General features: G+C 41.7%; 1 protein-coding gene across 5 annotated transcripts in view; it reads right to left on the bottom strand.

Annotated features, from left to right (window-relative positions):
• LOC136621625 (pre-B-cell leukemia transcription factor 1) overlaps positions 1–20,361 on the bottom strand; it is a 132,454-nt gene that overhangs the window by 30,724 nt on the left and 81,369 nt on the right. For all 5 annotated transcript variants that reach the window (XM_066597247.1, XM_066597250.1, XM_066597249.1 and 2 more), the window contains exons 3-4: positions 6,570–6,814; positions 1,933–2,123 (exon numbers count right to left, since the gene is read on the bottom strand). In XM_066597247.1, the coding sequence (XP_066453344.1) occupies positions 1,933–2,123; positions 6,570–6,814 (436 nt within the window). The remainder of the gene's footprint in view (positions 1–1,932; positions 2,124–6,569; positions 6,815–20,361) is intronic.

Raw genomic sequence — 20,361 nt, 5'->3', positions numbered from 1 at the left:
ATAGGCTATGACCGTTCTCTATATATAGGTGTTCATCTTTCATTGTAATCCTCCCTGTGATAATGAGAGGACTGCTGAAAAGTTGTCATCTTGCATGCAAACTAGAGTCGGTACAACAGGGTACTAGAGCCTTCCCTCAAGTGTTCAGCTTTTGGTAATAAATGATCCTTTTGATCCGATCTTGTAATCGATCACTTTATATCTTTACAATCACACAGATACATTTTCATTTGATTCCAATAACTCCTATAGGAGGGATTTTTTTTTGTTTTGCTTTGTTTTTTTACAATGAGTGCATTTTAATATATGTACTCAAAAAACTAGAACTTCTCCCGCAAAATACAAGGTCTCCTACAGCTGCACTGAAAAAGAAAATAATAAAGCTATGACTTCTGGCGAAACGTTTTACTGTTTTTTAAAGCTAAAATTAATGATGTCACTAAGGGATTAAAAATACACTTAAGGCGACAGAGTTCTGCACCAAATTCAAAATCTATAATAAAAAAGGTGACATTTTCAGGAGGGTTTTTCCAATTTTAATGTGACTGGGGATTAACATAAAATCCTGATTTACACAATAGCTAATTTTCTGATGGCACATTCCCTTTACACCAATTTAACTCATTGATGATGAGTGATACTTGGTATCTTACGTGAACTTTTTCACACAAAATATTCCTCAGGTCTCTGCTTACTCATCCGGGTTTTCTATTTTCTTCACTCCGGATTTGTGCAGAAGCGCCGGTCGGCGAGCCGCCACACATGCACAGTCGAGTTTTGTTATTTTTTTAAACTCCTGCTTAATCCACGGCCCATCTGCAATTCAATTGTGGACTGGTCGCGAATCGGATGGCTTCCATTGACTTCAATGGAAGCAGTCTGTGCCGATCAGCACTGAAATGGAGCATGCTGCGATTTGTTTTCCGGACAAAGAGGTCAGCAAAACAATTCTGCATGCTTTAATTCATGTGCGGACGGCCATGCTTCTCTATGGGAGGCTTGATTTGCGGGTGACCCGTGCGGATTCCACAAATCAGATCCGCCCGTGGACACTGGGCCTTAATGCTATCCAAATATTTTCCACACCACTTCAATACAAATTCAATTGGACACTGGTGTGTATAGGAAATGAATTCAATTCATTGGGAGATGGGAAACAAATGAACTAGAATCCATGGTGGCAACTGAGCCACCTCCAATTTAACTTTTCACCCAGAATCATAGAATGGTAGAGTTGTAAGGGACCTTCAGGGTCACCTGATCTCTGTTTAAAGACTTCCATTGAAGGAGAACTCACCACCTCCCGTGGTAACCTGTTCCACTCATTGATCCCCCTCACTGTCTAATATCTAATCTGTGTCTCCTCCCTTTTAGTTTCATCCCATCGCTTCTAGTCTTTCCTTGTACAAATGAGAATAGGGCTGATCCCTCTACACTGTGACAGCCCTTCAGATGTTTGTAGACCGCTATTAAGTCTCCTCTCAGCCTTCGTTTTTGCAAGTCAAACATTCCTTTAAGACTGTTCCTCATAGGACATGATTTGCAGAAAATACTTTGGGTCAAAAGTGTCTCTATATATATATGGAATAGAAGGCCGCAGTTTTTAGGGACCCATATTGTTTGCTGTGGTCCAGTGAGTTGACCACCAAGATAGTCGCACCTCAGCCCACTTGATTGTACTTGTGAGGGCCAGCAAAGGGTTTGAACATAAATATATACAATTTTTGAAAGGCGTAAAAAGTGTGACCCTTTCTTCTACATTTAAAGGCTTCTAAATCACCCATTACTACAAGATATTCCATAGTTGGAGCATGTTATTAACTAGATAGAATACAGCAATCTGTGTTAGAAGACCGATTCAGTCATCCGAACCATAGACCTTGATAACACCATATAAGAAATATCAGGGGGACTCATCCATTGTAGTCTTACCGTGCATCTAAAAAGCGGGACCGCAAGATCATGACGGCTTCACATGTGCTTTGCTTGAGCTGCATCTGGATAGAACTAAACTTTCTGTGGATAATTCCGACCATGCGTTCGATCTCTTTGGGGGAGATGGGTCTGGTCCTGCTCTGCTCTCGCAGCAGATTCATCACATGTGTTGTAAATTCATTACAGGCCTAAAAGTGAGCAAGAGTGTTAAAATTTATAGTCTGCTCTCTGCATACTCACGTAGATTTATTCACTTTTTACCTCATGCCTTTTCTGTTAAGTTGATATACTACATATTAAACTTCAGCTTTTCATCATGTGCAATAGCTTTGGCCATCTCTCAAATTACCTTAAAGGGGTATTCTAAGAATTTACATTTATCACCTATCCGGGAGAGATGATATATATGTGTGATCACTAGGGTCCCACTAATCATGACAACGGGGGTCCCGTTTCACCCTTTCAGCACTCCCTTTCATCCTCAATGAGCTTGAATGGAACAGCTACTGAACAAGCATGCTGGTGCACCATTCCATTTTATGGGACGGCCAAAAGTTAGTTAAAGGGAACCAGTGACCTTCAAACTGCATCATAGACTAACGGGGAGCTGGGGAAGTATTTTTTAATACTCATCCACTTTCCCGTACCGTTTTACCCGTATAGTCCAGGAACAGCATGAAAATCTGAGAATTTTCAGACTGCCAAGCACACTCTTCCCTATAGTCTTCACCAGGGGACAACATGGGATCAGGAGAGCAAGTGAGCGTAAAAAAAAAATCCCTCGGCTCCCCATCATGTCCCAAACAGCACCAGAACCAAGTTTGTGGTGTTGATCAGAGGTAACCGGTTCCCTTTAAGTAGTACTTTTTTCTGTTTAGCTTCCCTACAGAACTGAATGGAGTGGCAGGGCATGTACTTGGCATGCCAATCTTTTAAAGCTGCCTTGCAGTGAGAAGGGAATGCAGACATGATTGGTGGGGGTCTAAACAATGGGGCCGCCAACAATCAGATATCACTTATCTTGTGGAATACCCCTTTAAAGCCCCATTTACACGCAAAGATTCACTCAAAATTCGCTCAAAAGACAGTTTGAGTGACAGTTTTGAGCAATCATTTTGCATAGCTACTAATGGACACTAATGCCCATCAGTAGCTTATTCTCTTTATTTGCATTTAAATGAAGCTCCTTTTCTGTATGCAGATAACAGTGAGTGGTCTTTTATCTGCATGCAGCTCCATTGTCGTGTGTCTCTCTCCCCCCCCCCCCCCCCCCCCACAGTCAACAGCTGCAAACAATGTTATCAGCGCTCCCATGGAGAATCACAATGTGCAGTCCCTGCCATCAGCTGGCCAGCCGAACTATGGTTTTTATGCTGAACTAATAATCATCGTTTGGCAGTAAAGCTAACGATTATAGCATTTACACGGAATTATCATCACTCAAAATAAATCGTTTGAATGGATTTTGAGCGATAATGGTTGTGTGTAAATGAGCCTTAAGTCTTGTTTCTTATGACCAATGTCCATTTTTGTCATAAGGATCATGGAGTAGATACTGGTGTTCAATTCCGCTCTATGATTTATGAAACATAATGTCCAAAAAGTCACAGCACATTCATAAAAGGTTTATTATTCTGTAATATAGTAATTTCTAACCATGGAGGATCACCCCCGCTCCTCTTTCCCCCAGGGAAACAGTGTAATAAGTTTTGCAGCTTTTAAATCAAACTTTTTCATGTTTCAATTCTGCATTATTTTCAAAAACTTTGAAGTCAGTGAATGGGAACATTCTTATTTATATCCAAAGGCTGAAAACAAATACAGACCAACACGTCTCACAGCCAAGAATACTCTACAAGAGTCTAGACTATTCTATGGGCAGAAGGATACATTTAACTTGATGGAAAACTATCAGGACAGGAGAGACATTAGTTCTGCTGATGTACGTTGCTCACAGAGGATGGGATAAACTGTTGCAAACTTTCAGCTGTGAGAGGTATTCGGTGTTAGTGGTTTTAAGCCTCTGGATATAAAGAGAGCCGGGCAGATTTACTATTGAAAATTCTGCTGTTTCTTGGTGCTCCAATATACCTGGCTGATATTAAATAGTAAAAAGGATACAAAGAAATAGAGGGACTCACCTGGTGCGGTGATAGTGCCCTATATCTAGGGCGGACCACCACATCTAAAAGCCACGTCTGCCTTTAAACACCTTTTGGTTGAGTAAAACAGTAAGAGGAGCCCCTGCCCTACCCATATATCCACTGAAGAGAGCACCAATCTGTAATGGGGTAACTTATGTGTCCAATAATGACCATATATGCATCCAAAAGAAGTAAAATAAGTGAAACAGCGCTCCGAGGATTATCCTCCAAAGACCCAGAGTAATGACATTCACAATAAAATGCCCAATGAGTGTTATGGACTTACTTGTTTGGGGATCACAGTGGAACAACAGTTCCCCGCTGCCCCCTTGAACCGAATCAGCTCTGCACCAATTTGCTTCTGGGAACTTCAAACACGTGTTTATTTTACTTCTTTGAAACATGCTTTGTGCTACATTTAATGTGTTACTTTTGAACACTTTTTGGCTGTGTCTGACAAAGAGGAGTTCCATCGTAGAAAATGGTTGTGGTTATGCCAAAAATGCACACAAATTTTGGCACAACTTTGTGCAGAAACTAAAATAACTAATAAGTGGTATAAACTTCTACTAGACAGTCTGATGAATCTGGAGCTGGTTAAGATTGTCTAGTCTGAAGGCCCATTTAGACAACGATTATCGCTCAAAAGATGTTTTTTGAGCGACTTTTAAGTGATAATCGTGTGCATACAGCGCTCCGAATAGGGGATACAGAAGACAAGCGGGGCCGCTTGTCTTCTGCATCCAGCTGTTCTTTGCTCGGAGCGCCCGGCTGTTATACAGTGGAGCCCTCCGAGCGGGGTATGAAGAACACAGCTGGACCGTTGTGTTCTTCATACCCCGCCTGTGTTCAGGGAGCGGGATGCAGCTGAAACAATAGTATCAGCTGTACCCCGCTGTGAATTCCTGATAAGGCTCATTGCTCTCTTTCAGCATGCTATTGAGCGAATTTTGTGCGATCAGCATTGGGGTCTGTGTAAGACAATGACCTCACGGTTGGGTCGTGCACCCTGTTCATACAGGCCAATACATCGTTTGCTGTATAAAAGTTAATGGAGGACGACTGAATGACCGGTATTTAAACTGATTAGTGAGCGAACCAATGATAATCTTTATGCCTGCAGAAAATGAATGATGAACTATAACAGCAACGTCGTATGTAGATTATAACACGTGACTGAGGTGGCGATCTAGTGTCAACGGGCCACGACATCACTGGTGGGGACCCAGGAAGTTCCAGCTTGGGAGTAGCAGAGGGATTGGATAGCCGAGTTACTCTCTGTTATTTTATGCTATTGTCAGCTGTTTGTAAAACATTTAAGGGGGGGGGGGGGGGGTGTAAAACCACTTTAAGCATTATTACATAAAACTGGAAAAATAAATGCCTTCAATACGGGTGACAGGTCTCTATGGTGCACACCAATAAAGCAACGACGAATTCTGAGGTCCTCCATATTCTCAGTCACGGTTCTGCTTGCTCCTCAATGTGAAAACTAATTACCTGTTCCAACGTAGCGCTGTGAACCATCAGCACCTCCTGAGAGTTATGAATGGATACAAGTAATCTGCAACAATCTATTTTCCCGACTGCATGCATAGGAGTGAATGGCCTCCTAGTGCCAGAATGAAATCAGCGCTGGGGTCCAATTAATCGTTCGAAAACAAATGACTCGTTTGCTCATTCCAACGATGTCCGATCATACATGCAGATCAGAATTTATATTTTTTTGCTCATTTTTGGCATAGCTTGTTCAATCCATCGTTAGTCTGGAAATGCCTGGGAATGTTTTGCAAAAGACTAAACGATTGCCTTTCCCGTGGAACAACTGGCAGACGATTAACGATTATTGTTATGCAGGAAATGGCCAACGATTTGTTCGGGTTTTTACTGAACAATTATCGTTCATTTTCGCACGATTCAACAATTATCTGAAGGATTATCGTTTCGTGTAAGTAAAGAAAATCATGAGCACACACCAAAATGGACTGAGTGTAACCACTCCTTGCACTAGAACTCACAATCATTAAAAGGGGGGTTTCTGGAACTTTAAAAAGTTTCACTTTCTCAAAAAAGTACCAAAAAAAAAAAAGAAAATGAAAAAAAAACAAAAACAAAAAAAAAACGCAGATTCACCCAGTTTTGGAACCTCAAAGCTGGAAGAAGCCATAAAGTGGTCACGTGTTGTACACTGCGCATGGGACCGCTCAGCTACATCTACTATAGAAGAGTCACCCATGAAGCCTGTGATTGGCTTGAGCGGTCACATGCACAACAAACGACACATGATCGCCCACCAACTTTTTGGGGGCCCCAGAGCTGGATGGGGCGTCGCTGGAGTGGCAGGTATGTGGTATTTCAAATCCCAGAAAACCCCTTTAAACCATGTGCACAAAACCCCCTACAGACCCTACTATAGGGGAACCCTTGGATAAGCTGAAAAGATTTCTACAAGTCCTGCATTTGGCGCCACCAGTCTTTCTTTCTACTTACCTGTTCGTATTTCTCTAACTCTGTATGGTAGATTTGTCGGATTTGGGATAATTTGGCTCTGTAATCTGAATGTTCCACTGAGTTATCCGACCCAGCTCCACCTGAAGCAGCGGCTGCTGCTGCGGCTGCTGCAGAACCTCCTCCTTTCTCAGGACCTGCTACCCCTTCAGCCAGTAGCATGTTATCCAACCGCATCAACTGAGGGTCTGCTGGTTCCTCCTCTTGTGCTCCCCGAATACTGAGTACTGAAAGATACAAAGAGATGTAGCATTATCACATGTGTATATTACCCTCATAGGGCCATATTTAATAACATTTCATTAAAAAAATAGAAATAGTTAAACATAGTAACAACTGCTTGGAAACAGAGGAGGACAATAAAAACTTGTAACTATGTATTACACTCATGCAACACATCCATACTACATATATAACTCCCATAGAGCTCAGTACATAAGTGGATTTTAGAGGATTTTGTATTTATTTGCATTATAAAATATAACTCAGCAAAACTTACAAATTTACCAGTTAAAGAAAAACAAACAAAGAAAAAAAATCACTAATAATGGTATTTGTGTGGCTAGATACAAAAACATAGTTAGGTGTATTCTACATATATCCACTAGGGGTCCCCTCTGCTATGGATGACCGAATATGCAGAAAATCGTATACAGTATACTGGTAGTAGTAAATATAGCAGAAAAAAAATACATTTTCCATATTTCTAAGAAACGGATTACATTCTAAAAAAAATGCTAATTCTTTTATAATGGCATGCAAGATGATCCCAGGAAACACGGAGCTCACGACAAATTAAAAATACTCATTTTATTCTTTATTGTTTTTGCCTAGATGGAAGGGATGCAGCCAGATTCTCATCAATGAATCCCAATGAATCTGTATCCCAACTATTAAAAACACTAAGTTTCCAATTAAGGTGCAAGAATCTCTTAGAAATAGGCTGCATTATCTAAGTGAAGTCTATGGGTACGGTCACACATTGCATGAGGATTTGGATGCAAATTTGCGTTGCAGAATTCACTTACGGCATTGCGAACGAAGAAATTCCGCAATGCAAATCTGCAGCATTTCCGCAACATATAGAGCATGCTGTGGATATGGAAGAAGCATGGCCATCTACTGCAGCAGATTCTTTCTGCTGAAGGCGAATGGGGTTTATTAAAACTCCATTTACTTTCATTGTACTGTACATTGCTGCAGAGCTTCGGCTCACATTCCTCAGCAATTCCCCAGTGTGTGAACTCACCCCAAGGGTACTTTTTACACAGGCTAAGAATTGGACTATTGTAACAAGCGCCCAGTGTTTGCTCATTCATCGGCTGTTAATGGGCATATCTACGCGGCCTGATGATTGCGCAAGTACGTTCGCCCAATCATCAGGCCGTGTAAAAGGCCCCTTAAAAAGGTAGGGTCACGATATGTAACTGGTGGGTCTCTCCAACACGTTTTACAAGCCTACCGTAAGACAACCATAACTGATTGTAAACGACAAGCTAATAACTCAGTGCAGAAAGACTACTTTTGGGTGATACTCCAACATATGTTGGGCTTCAGCAAAGAGTGGAGGTAGCAGGAAAACAAAATGTAAAAACTTGGTAAAGAACTGGTAAAGTTTTGTACTTTCAGACATTCTTAGCATTTGCAGACCTCAGTGTGGATTTACACAAGGACTGAATGCTCATCCACCGGTATGGTATTATAGGCGTGCCAACGATCATCGACGACCACAAAGAGCTGGTCTCAGACCAAGCAATACATAGCTTGTACTTGGGCACCTGTAACCGTTGCCAGGAAGCTGGGTAGAAGTTAGAAGCCGGTCAAGACTCAAAACTTTTTTCTAACTGGTTGCCAAGGTAAGTTCTCCATTCTTAAAAGAAGTCATAGCTGTGTTATAGGATATGGTGGTTATGCACTTAACCCTTTGCAGGACTTTCTGCAGGTACATAAAGACACCATTGTATATACGGTAGACTTAGATCCCGGTTTCATATGTTCCTGTCACATGAGGAAGTTTGGATCATATGACTAGAGGTAATCCGGTGGCACGCTGGCACACCTGGGTATGTGTGAAGCCTTTCTAAATGTTAATCTATAGGGCAGAGAACGCACAGCAGATGCACATGCATTATGGCTAGTTGTTTATTTCATATTGAAAACTGGTCCTTTTTAAAAAAAAAAAAAAAAAAAAAAAAAAAAAGGAAAGCGGCCCACACCCCCAAACATATCACCGCTCTGTTCCTGTCATTATCCATTCCCTCGTTCGTGTATCCGAAGACAATAACATACCAGAACAGAACGGCCGCCGCCTGCAGGAAACTCTTCGTGTTGGTGTCAAAAGGAAAAAAAGGAGAAAAAAAAAAATCATAATTGTACAATAAAAAGCCCAGCAATTTAGGCAAATTGCTATATCTGTATTTTTTTGCGTGTTAGGAATAAAATTTCCTTGAGGTGACGCGGTTAAATCTTTTCTTTCTTTTGAAGCCAAATTGCATGGGTCGCTCTCTGTGCCAATCCACTTGAGAAACACTAACAAAGGCCATTTCTGTGTTAGGGACGGATCGGTGGCAGCTTTTCATGAATACATGAGAATAATTTGGTCTGCTGCATGCTGAGAGCTGGGGCACAGCTCTACATACTGTATTACTGGCGTCTGCTGGGAAAATATCCAGCCAGAGGAGAAGGAAGAGGGAGGGAGATGGGGGATTAGCAGGGAGATAAAAGAGGAGGAGAAAGACGGAAAAACAGAAAGAAAGATGGAGCGAGAAGAAGAGCGATGGAAGACATAAAGAAGACACTCTGTGATGTGCTCAACTACATACCAGACTCACGGTGGCTTATACATGTACCTGACCGCTGGACAGAGACGGCGAAATATATTAAGAAGGGACAGATGAAGTCTCCAAGGTTATATCCTTATACTTTCCATATCCAACAAAACTCTACACAAGCCGGCCTGAAATTCCTTTAGCAGAGGCTAAAAACATACAAAAGAACCCTACTACACACCAAATACTAAATGGAAGGTCATCACAAAAAAATAATTTTTTTGGCATTTCCTTCTAGGTGGCCATGAACCATCCAGTTCTTCAGGCCAAGGGCTTCTGATAAGTTCTTAAGGTTGCACAAATGCGGGAAAAATGTCTTCTCAACTACCCGACCCCTTTCATTCTTCCTAAGGAAGACTATTCGTGTGAAGCAACCCTTGAGCTGGCCACAACCAAGCAATCAATTGGTCAACAGCTAAGGCGCCACGCTCGAAGGGCAAGACATCTATGGTGATGCTTATCTCAGAGAGAAAAGGGAAGAGAGGATTGAGTTGAAATCCAACGTGCCAGGTGGTCGGTCAGACACCACAGACATTAGATTCTTTATTTTAGTGGAAATAACATAACCAGCTAGTACCTTATGTGTCTAGTTACTAGGAATCCAAGAAGAGGTCTATGGACTGATGGGACAAGCTGTAGGTTGCTTAATCCTAGCTCTCTAAGTATTGTCAGTTGTGTGTGCACTGTTGGGTGAAGATAGCACTGCATATAGACAACAGCACCCTAAAAAAGGTATAGGCAGGCAAATACATTGTTGTAAGCTGGCCATACGCATCAGATAGCTGTCGCACAATTATCCCCCCTCATATGCTTGGCCAAGTGTCCATATATTTTGAATGGGGAGCGCAGAGGCAGTGGCTTATCTTCCCCGAGAGCTAAAGGGCCGAACATGTTGAAAGAAGATTGGTCTGTTGTAGCTCCTCTAATACCTGCAATCGGGGTAAAATCAGGACACAGCCATATACATCAGACGGTTAGGGGGCCCACCAGAAAATCTATGGGTTCAGTCAACATAAATTAATGTGTATGGCCACATTTACAATGCTGATGTCTGTGCGCATTGATCTCTCACTATAGGATTAAGGTTTAACAGTACCAACATTTCAGAAAAGAGCTTCATTGAATCACATTGGAGTCCTCCCACACAAAATAGTACTTACAAAAGAAAAAAAAAAAAAAGAAGTTTTTAGGTAAGTGGTACATGTGACATCAACATGAATGCCAAGGGCTCACCAGCAGAACATCACCCAGATCACAACACTGCCACCGCCAGGTTGTGTTGTACCCATAGTACATCCTAGTGCCCTCTCCTCTGCAGGTAAAGGACACACATTATGCTGGTAAGAGAAAGTGTGATTCGCCTATCATAACCAGCATTAACATTGCAGCAATTTATTCTACAGTATGAATTCTGTAGAATTGGACCTGAGGGGCGAGACCTTAGTTCCCCATATGAATCAATGAGCCTTGAGCTCTGATGACCCTGTTACCGGATCACCAGTTCTTCCTTGTACCACTTTTGATAGGTACCAACCACTGCATACTGGGAATACCCCACAATCTCATTTTGTCAGTGCCCTGGCCCAATCAATCATTTAGCCATCACAATTTGGCCTTTCTCAAAGTCGCTCAGATCCTTACACTTCAAATATCTTAACTTGAAGAATAGACAGCTCACTTGCTGCCTAATGTATACCCATGCCAGGTGCCATTGTCACAAGAGGATCAAATATTGTTCACCTTTTTTAATATTATGACTGTTCAATGACACACACATACGGCGTGATCATTATTAAAGCAGCCTTTTGGGCCTGAATAAAGATGGCTGCACTAGCTTCTCCAACTACCCTGCCCATGTGACCATTGCTGGCCAGTCAGAGCAGAATATAGTGTCTTAGACTACCAATGCATACTATACCCAGTGCATGTCAGAAGCAGTGCGGCCAAATTTATTTGCCCAGGACCAGAGGGTTGCTTCACAGTATCCCTTTTTAGAGATGTCTAAAGTGACATCTACTGGGCATAATTGAACCAAACATGGTAACACTACTATCCAGGACATGTGGAAGTGATCCATGTGAAAAAAAAAGTTCAAAATGGCTGGTGGAAGTAATCTTGGATTCAGCTCAAAAAACATCAATGTAAAGGGGGTCATGGGATACATGATTTAAGGGCAGAATTACATCAGAAAGTGATAGGTACAGTTGTTTTTCTAATATCTGCAACCATTTTCAAGTTATAGTTGATATGTTGAATGTGTGATAAGAAAAATCACCACGTCTTTGCAGGTACCAAAAGTTATTAATTCAAGACATTACTGAGCACCCTGATGATGTGAGGTGGCCGAAGCTTTCAATCAAGAACACACGAAGACAGCCAGTGAGTGCACCAACTGTAAGGAAATTGTTTCAGAAGTTCGGGGAAACTGGTAATGTCCAGGAAAAAACCAAGAACTGGTCATCCAAGCAGCGTTTTCAATCCTCCGGTGTTGAAAGCTATGTTTTGTGTTTTCACGAAAAATCAACCAACTGTTGTAAGGATCCTCAAGACACACAAGTAGCACCCATACAAACAAAGGCTACAACAAAAGTTGTGTGAAGATGACCCTGGCAGACACTTGGAATTCTGTCAGTGGGCCTTACAAATGTGTGAATAAAATGTACGATTTGCAAGTTCTGTCTTGTTAGTGAGGAGACCACTAAATTCTGTCCTTTATTATGAATGTCATCTTCCAGTACCCAAAAAGAGACATCCGATTAGCGGTTTCCATACCACAAAATTCAACATAAACCTTATTAATACTCAAAAATACTTACAGGTATTAAAAAATGACTGCACAAATCAATTTGATTACATTCTACCCTTAAATCATGTATCCCATGACCCCCTTTTCCATTCAAGTTTCTTAGGCCGAATCAAAAATGGTTCAACCAGCCATTTTGAACTTTTTTCCCCCCACATTGATCACTTCTGCATTTTCTTGAATAGTATTACCACCATGTTTGGTTCAATTATGCCCAGTAGATGTCTCTCTAGACATTTTTGAATAGGGATACTTTAATTAGGATCATATTGTTCCAAACTGCAGGCATCATGTTGTAGAGCAGGAGGAGCTGAGCAGATTGATATATCATTTTATAAGGAAAGATTCACTATAATTAGTTTTTTATTCATTCATCCCTCTGCATTCTGAGCAATATTCCGATGGGCGGAGCCATCGGTGATTGATAAATCACTACATACAGAGAAGGCTGTCAATCTGCTCAGCTCCTCCTGCTCCATAGCATGATGCCTGCAGAATGGACATCATGGTCGAGCTGACCGACCCCTTTAAATACTCACCTATGCCACCACACAAGGTCTTGCCTTTGTTTTGGCTTCTTTAATGCCATCTTGTTAGCGAAGGTATTTTCCTGGTATTTGAGTGAAGACACTGGGGGAGGCCTTCTTGTTACCAGTCACTGCACAAGACAAGTTGAGGTGACAGTAAAGTGACACCATGTCCCAGCTGCCAGAGCCCTTTCTATTGCTATGGGTAATATGCGGCATCATGTGTTCGTATGCATGTGTGTGTGGCAGCTTCACAAGGCTATGCACTTTTGACTGGCGTTGAGTTTATGTGAAAGTAATTAACAGTAATTAATCCTTAATTACAGTAATTAGTAGAGTCGCAGTAAATTAAGCCACATCTGGAGCAGATGAGGGCTTCCGAATGGCATGGATGCTACAGGCTAGGTGAGGAGGGGATATCAGTTGTGAGATGCCTACATGCCGGCCTCGAAAGATATGAATCAGGAGAACTAAGGAGCTCATTGCCTGGAGCGGCGGAAGGAGCAGGAGGAGCTGGCAGAAAGTAAGGTAAAGCAGGTTTCTGTGCGAGGACGACTGTACATATATCATTTGACAGGTACGCAAAATATTTATACAAGCAGAAGACGGATTTATCATCCGATTGTAAGAATCAGAATTCGTCAAACACAAAGGGTTTTGTGTATCGACACGGTCTAGGGGACAATATTAGTCTTCTACAACCAATCCGTTCTTGACGTTTTCCAGGGCTCATTCACATGGGTGGATACAATTTTGCGGCGTGAGAAATGCACCATTTTCACTGCATAAGTCTGTGTATTTTTGGGGTATCATCAAACTAAATAAATCTGGTTATTTGTATAGCGCCAACTTATTCCACAGCGCTTTCAGGTAATTTATCAGCCCCCACAAAGCTGGGGGTAAAAGTCATTTTACCGACCTCGTAAGGATGGAAGGCTGAGTCAACCTTGAGCCGGCTAGCTGAACCAAGCAGGGATTGAACTTTTTTTTTTTTTACGCTCTCACACACTTTACTGGGCGAGTTTGGTCCAAAATAGGACATGCAGAGATTTTTTTATTTACTTCCTTCACATTTGGACCATCTAAAAAAAAAAAAAAAAAAAAAAAAAAGAAAAAAACATCCATCTGAATGCACCAATTCAATGGGTCCATGTGCCATCTGTATTCAGTCCGAAAAAAAACACAGACAGAAGATACAGATGTCTGAATTCTGATTAGTATATTTGGGCAACAAGACCACTATTTCCTCAGACCTTTCTCACATTTCTGCCAAAGACTCAAGAAAAACTACACATATCAAGAATTGGCATGCAGACAATAGTATTAGTAGTATCAGAAGCTGCAGACTATTAGAAGCACAACTTGAAGCACCTGGCACAAGAGTTTTACCTAGACCGTCAACCTTATCACTATAGTGTGTGAGTGTGTGAGCGATATCACTAACACACACACACACACAGGTCAAATCCCAATCATTTTAATGCCAAGTTTTCTTATTTGTGGTATTTCGGAATAAAAACCGCCAGTGGAACAGCAACGTTTGAACCTCTCCACGTGGTAGGGCTTACTAGGAAATAGCGTTCATAGCTACGTGCACAGAGGACAAATGAAAGGACGCTTTGCCAACTCGCAGAGGTGAACGGAGGAGCCGTTCCTGTAAACTGAAGGAATGTTCCATCTATGAAATAACATCCAGAACAAAAGGAGCCGGACTAGTGTTTTTACCACCAGACACCCCCACCCCTGCACAGACTGCGTGTCCGCCTGGCACATCTCTCCAAACCCTCGGGATACATTTCTAAAGCTGAAAAGGTTTTCCCTCATCTGGACTGTTCGAATTAATTACACACTTTAATGACATGAATTATTAATTTGATTCTGACTCTGCAGCTTCTGATTATCCTGCGCTGCCGACTATACAATTCCAGCTTCATTAAAACATCACCAGCTGCCTCCCAGACCGGCATTAAATAGTGAGAGCAATAATCAGATTATCTCCCTGGCAGAGAATACCCAGTACAGGCCTCAATAACACAATATGCTCCTATTACACTTATTCCTTTACACAGCAATCTCAAGAAAGGAGGCCGGCTAACTTAAACAACTTGCCATCTTATGGCTAGCCATCCCGATTCCGGATAGGCATCCATTCTCCCGCTCTATAGGCCTACGCACTCATTCAGCTCCGGCGTAGACAATCCTATATTTTAATTGTCCTTGTGAGATGACCCCGGTCAGTAGAGTTCTATCTCCAGTATGTGCCCACATCCCATAAATATGGTAATATTTGCATTTGCCACGTCCCCCTTCAGAGACCACTATAGCCCAAAATGACAGATGTCATGTGAGACCCTAGAATTGCTGTGACCTTGTGCAGTGACCCACTTTATTCAGCAAGACTATGTCACAGCATATTAAAGTCATCCAAAAGGCAGAGAAGCTAGCAATCTATTTGAGTGCTGAAGTTGAAAGTATCATTGGCGCTTTCATTGTGTGTATCCTTTGGAGGATACAGTTAACATGTATAGACTCCTGGGAGGTGAGGTGTGGAATGAATCGTCCCTTTAATCCCAGCCTCGGGGTAGTAGCACAATTAAAGTAGGAGACATCCCGTGAGGAGGCGTTACTGACACAACAATGTCTGATTATAACGAGCTGTGAAAAGGTCAGAGCCTGAAGAGGATGCGGCTCTCTCTCGATATGCGGCCACAGATACTCATTACACAAATCACATACAGACATTTCAAAAGATGACTAGGAGAAAATGAACGGTGGGCTACCGTGGAAGCTCTTGGGAACACCAACGCAACTCATAGATAGAAGGGGACACAGGCTATTGGAAACCAACAAGCCATGGATAGGCCATGTGGCCAACATAATTGGCCTTTATTCCAGTTCTATATAAATACAGCAACTTACACGGCAAAGAATGTAGGTTACAAAAAAGAAAAAAAAGCCAACCGGAAAGTCAACATGCAACAATTCCTTAATGGAAATTTTTCTACTACTGTAGAAGGCTTGGCTCTTGGCACGGCTTCTGCATTTATCACGACCCAGTGATTTAGAAGAGCACAGAAGAAAGTGATGCCAATATTATTGTTCTGGTTGGAGAGGCCAGAATGGGGTGGGAGGCTATGGCTATAATAATGGCGGTAGCAACATGAGAACTCGTGTACTCACAAACACTGGTACTGACCTACTGAGGACATTTACTCACATGAGGAGCATGCTTTACCCAGAGGAGTTGTTAAATCTTTTTTTTTTTTCCTGTGACTGCTGCCGTCATGTATTTTTTTCCATGAAATAAACATTATTCAAATATATACTTTCCATCAGAGGTTTTATGGCCCAATAAAGTGCATATACACCATGCTTTAGAACGTTGTAAACCTTGATATGTGTAAATTGTCCGGTGGTTTATTTTCCTGGTCTATCTCCACCTTACAGATCTCGATTTTCTTCTTCTGGATCAACAAGGAAAGAATATAGGTTATGACTGGTGCTTAATTTTCCTTCCAAATTTTCAGACCTTGTGTAATATTTTAACAGTTTATGGCATTATTAGTTTATGAACCACCTATAAGTGTGACTACAGTACATACTATGGCTGACAGAGGGCGTATGGGCGGCTACTATGCTATTCTAGCCAAGAAGAGCTCACAATAAAGCTATGCTTAGGTATGAAGCCTAGTTAAAAGCTAGAGAAACAAGGACAAATTCTTTATGGTGCATTAGCCCATTCGTCAGCTCCACACCTGCACATTCATATGAGCCAATGATTGGAGAAATGAACATTTGGGAGAACATTAATGGCTGACCATTTGGCAGGTATAAGAGAAACTGTAGTTTCGGGACCAAATTCTGTCCTGGGGAAGGAGGCTAGAGAATTATCTTACCAATACTTTACCTTCTCCTTCTAGCCTTTCATACTACTGGTTGTTTTACAGATGGCCAAGATGACCATCGCCATCTTTAGACGACCCGAGCATCCATAGTACGTTGGTAGTGTTAGGACTACCAACGCACTGTAGCTGCTCTGAGATTGACCAGTGTTGCTCACATGATTGATGCTGGCCAACCACTTCAGTGTCTATTAAATTGATGAAAAATGGTGGCAGCCATCATGACCGCCTGAAAAGAAGAAACACCTAACCAGCAGAATGAGAAGAGAAGATAAAGTTCAGCTAAGATACCCCTCCACTCTCCAATCTCAGGACAAAACGCGAGGGTCGCTTTAAGCTGGACATAAATGATCCTATTGTTAAGTCCATAGTACTAAAAATGACCAATAGTTTCGGCGAAAATCTGCTCTACTAGTGGGAATAATTTATTGACCCGGCTTCGTCGATTCTCAGCCATTGACGGTAAACTTTGCAATCGTAGTTTTTAGTTGAGGATCATCCAAAGAAAATACGAGCAGAGCAGTGCAAATACACAATGGAAAAATCATTTGTACTGTGGGAAATACCTATTCTTGCAAGCCCCCTACCCTTTGAGTATTCCGATGTTGGTCATGCAGTGGCTTGAAGGCTTTTATTACAATACAGTGTAATGGACAATGCTAGGAATCCAAGGCTAACGAGTTACTTGTTAAGACCATCAAATGACTATTTGCTAAACGTAAGTATCGCAGAAGAATTTCCCAATCGCGGCTAGGACTATTTAGACCAGTTGCGTGGTAACGCTTATACACTGTGACACCGGAGAGTGACAGATAATCCTAATTAGTCGAGTTGCATGCAGTATCGCAACGGGTAAAGCCACCTGAAGTGAGGATGTCATACTAACCTGGCACAGTTTTATCCTTCCTCCTTGAGAATAGAGGAAGGAGTCTTGTACAAATACGGGAAAAAAAAATCCCCAACTGGAAAAAACTACAGGTGGTTTAACTATACGAGTATCCTAGACTGAATAGCATATGTAATGTTCAAACAATGCAAGATGTTTAACCCGGTCTTATCCTTCGAGGCTTCTAGTCTTGTATCCTAGTAAAGATTTAATAAGTGAGGGGCCAAGTTTAGGTCCAAAACCGTCACCGCGCCGCGGATCACAGCTGAGACTACATAACAGCATTACATCTGATAATGACACATTAACGGCAGTTGTCTTTAAGTGTCTCCAGAGTGGGATTTACATACATGCTAACTACACACAAAATGTAATTACTTACTAATTTTAATTGCTCATTTCAAGTGAAAATAATTAGTTGGCAACTAAGGCAATAATTAAGAGAGCAATATAAATCTCTATAAGAATACACAGACTCAAATAAATATACGTAGCCATGAGCACGCCAAGCCACGGAGGTTTCATCGTAAAACACACCCAACTTACATAAAAGGGAGACACAAAGCAGCAAATAGTCATCACCAACAGGGACGTTCCCGAAGAAGAAGTGTCTAGTCAGTGTCTAGACACCAAGAGGCATCTACACCACTTCTATATACACATCTCTAGTGAGAACAGAGTAGTTCTATCATCAGAAGAAACTAGGTTACTAAAATTCAAGTTACAAATAAGAAAGATTATGGTCATTTAAAAGGACTCATTTTCTATTATCCCAACAGATGTGATGGATCCGTATCAAGTACAGATCAGGACGACTTTTTTTTTTTCTTATAAAATAATAGATTAGGCCTAAATTGGTTTCCTTCAGAAACTTTCACAAAAATATATGGCACAAGGGCTAAAGTACACCACATACTACAGTTCCAAAACTACCGGACATAGCTATAATGGAGCACAGGTAGGGGATTTATTAAGACACATACTTGCAGTAAAACTATTAGCTGGCACTGATGTGCCTATAATTGATGCCAGTTTATAGTGTTGATTATAGTAAATTTAACGGGCCTCCTTCCACTAGGCCCCACCCACTTACAAAAAAAAAGACAACGAAAATTGACAAGGACATAGTAACATAAGATTAATGAAGACAAACATACTATGTCCATCTAGTTCAGCCTGTTTCAACCCCTCCTCCCTACTTGTTGGTACAAAGGAAGGCAAAACAAAAATTCCAACGAGCCAATTTGGCTCGTTTGGAGGAAAAAAAAATTCCTTCCTGACTCCATAATGGCAGCTAGAGTAATCCCTGGATCAACATTAACATTAGGCTGCATTCCCACGAACGTATATCTGCTCGGTTTTCACGCCGAGCCGATATACGTCGTCCTCCTGCGCAGGGGGGGGGGGAGGAGGATGGAAGAGCCAGGATCAGGAACTGAGATCCCGCCCCCTCTGCACTATGTGCAGCAGATGAGCAAAAAGTTGAATATTTTTGTGCACATTGTACATGGCCAAAAAATGTTGACTTTTATGTAAGAATTCTGGTCTAATTCGAAGTCTCTCCATAGTTCATCTTGGTATTCCTCCGATTTCGGTTGCAGATTATTTTTTTTCTCTCGATTCATAAATGGGTACAAAGATTACACTGGACGACTGTTGGGCACTTAAGTGCCTGGAGGCGGTCACAGCAATTATCGTTCTTGTGCTTGCACCTAGGAGTGATAATTCTCATTCTGTGAATGGAGGTGGAGCGGGACAGGAATGTCTTCCGGCCGCCCGCCTTCATTCACAGTAAACAGGCAGATGCTCGTAGAGGAAGGATTGCCTGTTTACATGGGGTAATTGGTGTTTCAGTTTTGATGCCTGCCTAAACTGGACAATGACCGATACACAAGTGAATTATCATTCGTCATTTAGCCACTGGCAGCTTTTACAATGAACGATTATCGCTCAGATTCGCACAATCTGGCGATAATCTGAACGATAATCATTCTATGTAAAAAGACCCCAACACTGAAAAGAACCTTTCACGCCAGTGATGGATAGGCTTTACAGAGCTCGTTTATCAAAGGGGAAGTATCGGCAGAAAATTACCTAATTTTTATTTTCTTTTTAAACAAAAAATTAAATAAAACATTTTTTTTATTATTATTATTTTTTTAGGTTTGGCAATTTATTTTTATTTTCCATACTTTAAAGAAATATTCTAATTTCCTGCACTTTTCACTCTGACCACTCAGGATAACACCCTTGAGACTTCCTGCTCCGTGCAGCAGCCTCATGGACCATAGACAAGGACAGAAGGGGACTCATGGATTTCTGTGGGAGAGTCTGTGGGCACTAGTGCAGGGAGGGGAAGGGGGAGAGCTGTGACCATCGCTTATAGTGAATGTTGGATCCCGCGTTATCTATATATACTCGCTACCTTTCATTACCTGCCTGTGATAATGAAAGGTTTTTTGTTGTGAGGGATAAGGGAACATATGTATTAAGTCTCCTAGACTGGGCAAGATACAGCACCCTGCAAGTATATAAGCAGCAGCTAAATAGTTATAGGGGTTCTGTCACTAGAAAACAAAAAAAAATTTACCTATTCCTCCCCCATCAGTCTACTTACAGCATCCGCTCCCTGCCGGTCTTCTCCTGTCCCCTGCAGTACCTCAGGTCACATCACCTCCAGCCGCCCGATTCTTCTTCAGGTGACGAAGCGCCCATTCTCTGCAGTTGCCTTCTTGCATGGCAATGTACGCTATATCACTACTGATGTAGTATTAATAGCCAACCAGGGAGTGCAGAGTTATTGCAGAGACTGCGTATGCACGCTGTCT

This window comes from Eleutherodactylus coqui, chromosome 3 (genome assembly GCF_035609145.1).
Source record: "Eleutherodactylus coqui strain aEleCoq1 chromosome 3, aEleCoq1.hap1, whole genome shotgun sequence".
Classification (NCBI taxonomy): domain Eukaryota; kingdom Metazoa; phylum Chordata; class Amphibia; order Anura; family Eleutherodactylidae; genus Eleutherodactylus; species Eleutherodactylus coqui.
The sequence above is the reverse complement of the archived record's forward strand: the minus strand, read 5'-3'. Positions and strand labels throughout refer to the sequence as shown.